A 6,019-nucleotide genomic window follows, 5' to 3' on the forward strand; every position below is an offset into this window, starting at 1 on the left:
CAGTTTTGGTTCCACAAGACTAACCATCTCTTTCTTGCCTTTTTACAATCTGAAGAACCTTCTTTCATAAACAAAGAACCTTTTGTGAAACAGATTGATTCTTTATGGAACCATTTAGACACAAAAGGTTCTTCTATGGCATCGTGCAGCATATGCTTCTATGAAACTAACCCCGTTTACGAGTCCGTTCCCTCTCAAACCTTCCTCCTGATCTCGTAAACCGCACAGGAGCATGAGAACACGCCAGACATGATGTTTTATCAGTGAGGAAACACCTGGCGAAACGCAGAGAGTTTAAGATTAATAAACAGAGAAACGTACTTGATCAAATATCATGAACAGCCAGTGGAGATTAATGAACTCTGGCAATGAAGAGACAAATGACTTCTTACCTTAATACAAAACTAAAAGCAAAGCTGTAAGATTGACTGGAGGATCTCTGAGCTTCAGGTGCTCAAACACAACAGTTTTCACCTTCAGAGGCCTGTTTGATAAAACCGCTCCGCCTGCTCACTCCTGACGGCAAACACTTTCTGACATTTACAGATGAAGGATACAACTGTGACAAAGGTCAAGCCGCTCTCACAGGGGTCAGAGGTCACGATTCGTTTGGGCTTAACGTGTTACAGTGACATGACGAACATCAAGAGCAAAAAAGCTGCAGAAATCAACTACAGAGCGGGAAATCTCTTCTAACGCCGATTAGCGCGGAGGAAACGAGAAGCAAAGAGTCTCGTTACGTTCATCTCGTTCATTTGCATTTGTGACCGCAGGCGTCCACAGCTGCGTTTACAGTAATGAGGAATAGATCATCGGCTACGGCAATCAAACAAAGAACAGCCGTGATTTTGAAACATATACAAGCTTTATTTACAACTTGAAGAACAACTGTACAGTTTTGCAGCGCTGGAAGCACAGATTCATCAACAGAGTGTGAATGAGACACATTATGAATCGCATCTAACCGGTTCCTCCAGCCGCGCGCACATACAGTATGTACATATTGTATACAAGCAATATAAAACTTGGCAAATGCGACGAATATTTGCTACGAATGTACTGAATCAGAAGTACTGATCAGGTGTTTCTCTGCTCATGGACGGTTGTGTTTAACCTTTGAACTCATGAGAAACACGTTCAATCGCCTCTTAAAAACCACACAAGAACACTGCTGGAGTAAAATATATACCGATCACGTCTCGTCCGGCAATCGCTGTGCGCTATTACATGAATATTTAGTAACAGCTGAAGAAGAAAAGCAGCAGAGCAGGTTTAAATGTCAGAATATGTACTGCTGCGGTTTGTAACATTGTGTCAGAATCATCATCATCATCAAAGCACTTACTGATTTAGATTAAAACAAACAGAAGGAGCGGATGCAACACTGATTCTACTGAAACACATCCAGCATCGGCTGATGAAGCAGGTGTGACGAGACTCGTTTGTTCATAGACTACAGAAAACACTGAATCACTCCACAATGATGCGACTAAAATGAAAACATGTCGAAGTTCATCCGTCTTTAAAGCGTAACAGTCACAGCCACGCACCGACAGCATGATCGACAGGCGCCAGCCCCGCCCACTTCTGATCGGGAGGACAGCGGTTAGCAATCTGGGTTAATTAGTGTGCAGCGATGGGTTAAACTCAGCAGCATGAGCTCAAATCACACTCAGTCATGCAGCCCCGCCCCCTGCCGCTCATGCTTTAACGTCACTGTGAAAGAGAGAGATTGACAGGTGTCAGTCAGTCAGTGATTGACAGCAGCGGTGAGTCTGTATTAAGGCATTGGGAAGGAATCAGCAAAACAAGCAACCAGAAGCACCCAATCGCTGGAAGTTTAAATAAACATCATGTCTGGTGCAATGTCCTCTCTTTCAATGCATAGATATTAAAGGAGAATAAAGAGGACAGAGTAAAAGAATGAAGAGGGAACAGCAGCTTAGACCAGTCTAAGAGCACATAAAACACTGTGCGTCAGTAACAACCCTTAAAATACTGCAAAGCCTCCTTTAAAAAGCGTCCGACAGGAACAGACGTCTGGAGTGTGTTCATTCATTAATGCGGATAGGTTAAAGTGGGCGTGTCCGGATACCCCGATTGGTCAGATCAGTGGAGAGGCGGAGCATGTTAAGACAGCGAGGATGGGGGGTGGGTGGAGTCGGGCGTCCTGATTGGCTGCGGTGAGGGTTGCCGTGGCGACGCTCTACCTGGCTGCGGTGGGCTGCACGTGGCCCGGATACGCCCGGCGAGTGCTGGTGGCCTGTCTCTGCCGCGCCAAGAAAGACTGACCCGAACCCGTGCTGGCCAGCCGGTCCTCAGCCGCCTTCTTCTGCAGCGCCATCCCCTGAACACACACACACACACACACACACAGATCATGATTTAACCCTTCATATCTGACACATCTGTTACTGTGCTTAGTGTAAGTACACCACCTAGTGCACACTACACCTGTACTAGAGTTGTCTATAGGGGTGTGTGATATATATGGTCTGCGATAATATTGCAATTGTTGTTTTAAGGATGTGCAATTTGACATTATCGAGTATATCACAAAACCAAACAAAACACACCTACAGAGTGCACGCTTGCATTACATGAAGTCTAGTAGGTTAGACTAGTGCGCGTTCTTTCACTGCATGATGCAGTCTATTAAAAAGCATCAAGAATGATCACATACGGGGGGTAGACAATGTATACATTTATATAATTTCATATAGTTAATCAATATCAAACGCAGAGTGCCATTTTTTTCTCCAAAAATCAGCATGATTACAAATGTGGTATTGAATTTATAGAATAGTTCAATAAACAAGAAGTTAATATGAAGAAACTTAAGTTTTAGACACCATATTGCCTGTTTTTGCTCTATTTCAGCAACAAAAATATTTCCAAACACAGCTACAGCACTGTTTTGCGTCTCTGAGCAACATGACGGTGTTTCGTTCCTGATTGAATTAATCTTCCATTTAAATCATTGGTCTCAAACTCAATTCCTGGAGGGCCACAGCTCTGCACAGTTTAGCTCCAACCCTAATCAAACACCCCTGATCCGGCTAATCAAGCTCTTCAGGATCACTAGAAACTTCCAAGCAGGTGAGAGCTGGAGCTGGTTGGAGCTAAACTTGAATTTGACACCACTGGTTTAAATGATTCAGGTCAAATGCAATGACTCGCTTTAACAGTGTCTCGCTGCCACCTGCTGGCGGTTTTAATTTCACAGTTAAAATATCTTTTGGTCTAATTCTGGTGTTTTATCTTCTTAAGTTAAATCATGTGTAAAAAAAAAACTTGGCCGTCTTATTTGATAGTGCACTTGAATTTGATTTAGTTGTCAAATCATGTTTTTACCAACTAAGAGCGCTGGCTAAAGTGAAGACTTTCTTTTAAGCACTTTGAAACTGCAATTCATGCATTTATTTCTTCTAGAATTGATTATTGTAATTGTGAACATATTACTCCTGTTTTAATGTCTTTACATTGGCTCTCAGTCCGCTTTAGAATTGATTTTAAAGTGCTTCTGCTTGTTTTTACATTTTTAAATGGCCTCGCTCCCTCTTACCTTTCTGACTTGTTGCATGAACATCATCTGGTGAGAACACTTAGGTCTGCCAACCAGAGTTTGTTAACTTTTCCAAAGTCGAAAATTAAAATCCAGGGGTGATCGAGCTTTTGCCATAGCCACACCTAAGCTTTAAAACCCCGTGCTGGCCAGCCGGTCCTCAGCCGCCTTCTTCTGCAGCGCCATCACACACACACACACACACACACACACACACAGATCATGATTTAACCCTTCATATCTGACACATCTGTTACTGTGCTTAGTGTAAGTACACCACCTAGTGCACACTACACCTGTACTAGAGTTGTCTATAGGGGTGTGTGATATATATGGTCTGCGATAATATTGCAATTGTTGTTTTAAGGATGTGCAATTTGACATTATCGAGTATATCACAAAACCAAACAAAACACACCTACAGAGTGCACGCTTGCATTACATGAAGTCTAGTAGGTTAGACTAGTGCGCGTTCTTTCACTGCATGATGCAGTCTATTAAAAAGCATCAAGAATGATCACATACGGGGGGTAGACAATGTATACATTTATATAATTTCATATAGTTAATCAATATCAAACGCAGAGTGCCATTTTTTTCTCCAAAAATCAGCATGATTACAAATGTGGTATTGAATTTATAGAATAGTTCAATAAACAAGAAGTTAATATGAAGAAACTTAAGTTTTAGACACCATATTGCCTGTTTTTGCTCTATTTCAGCAACAAAAATATTTCCAAACACAGCTACAGCACTGTTTTGCGTCTCTGAGCAACATGACGGTGATTTGTTCCTGAATGAATTAATCGTTTAAATGATTCGGTTCAATCGCATTGACTCACTTATTAACAGTGACTTGCTGCCACCTACTGGCGGTTTTAATTTCACATTCAGAGTATCTTTTATTATTTACGTTCCTGATTGAATTAATCTTCCATTTAAATCATTGGTCTCAAACTCAATTCCTGGAGGGCCACAGCTCTGCACAGTTTAGCTCCAACCCTAATCAAACACACCTGATCCGGCTAATCAAGCTCTTCAGGATCACTAGAAACTTCCAAGCAGGTGAGAGCTGGAGCTGGTTGGAGCTAAACTTGAATTTGACACCACTGGTTTAAATGATTCAGGTCAAATGCAATGACTCGCTTTAACAGTGTCTCGCTGCCACCTGCTGGCGGTTTTAATTTCACAGTTAAAATATCTTTTGGTCTAATTCTGGTGTTTTATCTTCTTAAGTTAAATCATGTGTAAAAAAAAAACTTGGCCGTCTTATTTGATAGTGCACTTGAATTTGATTTAGTTGTCAAATCATGTTTTTACCAACTAAGAGCGCTGGCTAAAGTGAAGACTTTCTTTTAAGCACTTTGAAACTGCAATTCATGCATTTATTTCTTCTAGAATTGATTATTGTAATTGTGAACATATTACTCCTGTTTTAATGTCTTTACATTGGCTCTCAGTCCGCTTTAGAATTGATTTTAAAGTGCTTCTGCTTGTTTTTACATTTTTAAATGGCCTCGCTCCCTCTTACCTTTCTGACTTGTTGCATGAACATCATCTGGTGAGAACACTTAGGTCTGCCAACCAGAGTTTGTTAACTTTTCCAAAGTCGAAAATTAAAATCCAGGGGTGATCGAGCTTTTGCCATAGCCACACCTAAGCTTTAAAACACTTTACCAATCCATATTAGAACTGCACCAACATTACATATTTTTAAATCAAAGTTAAAAACGTATCTCTTCACTATAGTCTATGACTTGTGATGTCGTTGTTGTTTGCTTGGTTTGTATATATACATGTTTTTATAAGTCTTTTTAAAACATTGTTCAGTACAGTGGTCAACTGTGGTTTTAATTGTGCTTTATTAATAAACTGAGACTCAGACAGATTTTTCAATACATACTGATTCTAAATATATTTGAAACGGTTTAATACTTTTGTTTGCAGTATCCATTCACTTTCTCTCTGACAGTCAGTCGTGACACGTGTTTGAATAAAAGAAGTATGCAGTCCGTTGCACTGCTTGTTCATTACTACACAAGCAACACTCGACTCAGTGAACTCCTCCTCTGCATGTGCTGCGAGTTTAACGTGCATGAGATGCATCTGTAAACCTGTTGTGACAAAAACTTAAAGAACTTCCTGCAGTTTTTTACCAAAGTAAAAGCTTGAGATTATCATGTGGTGACAGCACTAACCCTCAGCATAAGCTAGCATCAGAAGGGTTTATCCAGACAGCTAGAGGAGAGGCAGGGCTCAAGTGCAGTGTAAGGTTATGTTCTCATGTTCTTGTGACCGTGCTGATACGCACCATGTTGTACCAGGCAGATACGATGAGTTTCTCCTCCTGGTCTCTCTGAGACTTCGTCTTGTCGCACTCCTTCTGCACACAGAAACACAGTACAGTCACATAACCGAGCGTGTGTGTGTGTGTGTGTGTGTGTGTTAGAGTGT

At 41.1% G+C, this 6,019-nt stretch overlaps 1 protein-coding gene across 3 annotated transcripts in view; it reads right to left on the minus strand.

The window, feature by feature from the left end:
• Positions 1-856: 856 nt before the first annotated feature.
• hook3 (hook microtubule-tethering protein 3) overlaps positions 857-6,019 on the minus strand; it is a 43,831-nt gene continuing 38,668 nt past the window's right edge. For all 3 annotated transcript variants that reach the window (XM_016484494.1, XM_016484493.1, XM_016484492.1), the window contains 3 exons: positions 5,877-5,948; positions 2,211-2,347; positions 857-1,716 (listed from right to left, as the gene is read on the minus strand). In XM_016484494.1, the coding sequence (XP_016339980.1) occupies positions 1,701-1,716; positions 2,211-2,347; positions 5,877-5,948 (225 nt within the window). In that variant the 3' untranslated portion in view covers positions 857-1,700. The remainder of the gene's footprint in view (positions 1,717-2,210; positions 2,348-5,876; positions 5,949-6,019) is intronic.

Source organism: Sinocyclocheilus anshuiensis, unplaced genomic scaffold, assembly GCF_001515605.1.
Source record: "Sinocyclocheilus anshuiensis isolate Anshui unplaced genomic scaffold, SAMN03320099.WGS_v1.1 scaffold745, whole genome shotgun sequence".
Taxonomy (NCBI): Eukaryota; Metazoa; Chordata; class Actinopteri; order Cypriniformes; family Cyprinidae; genus Sinocyclocheilus; species Sinocyclocheilus anshuiensis.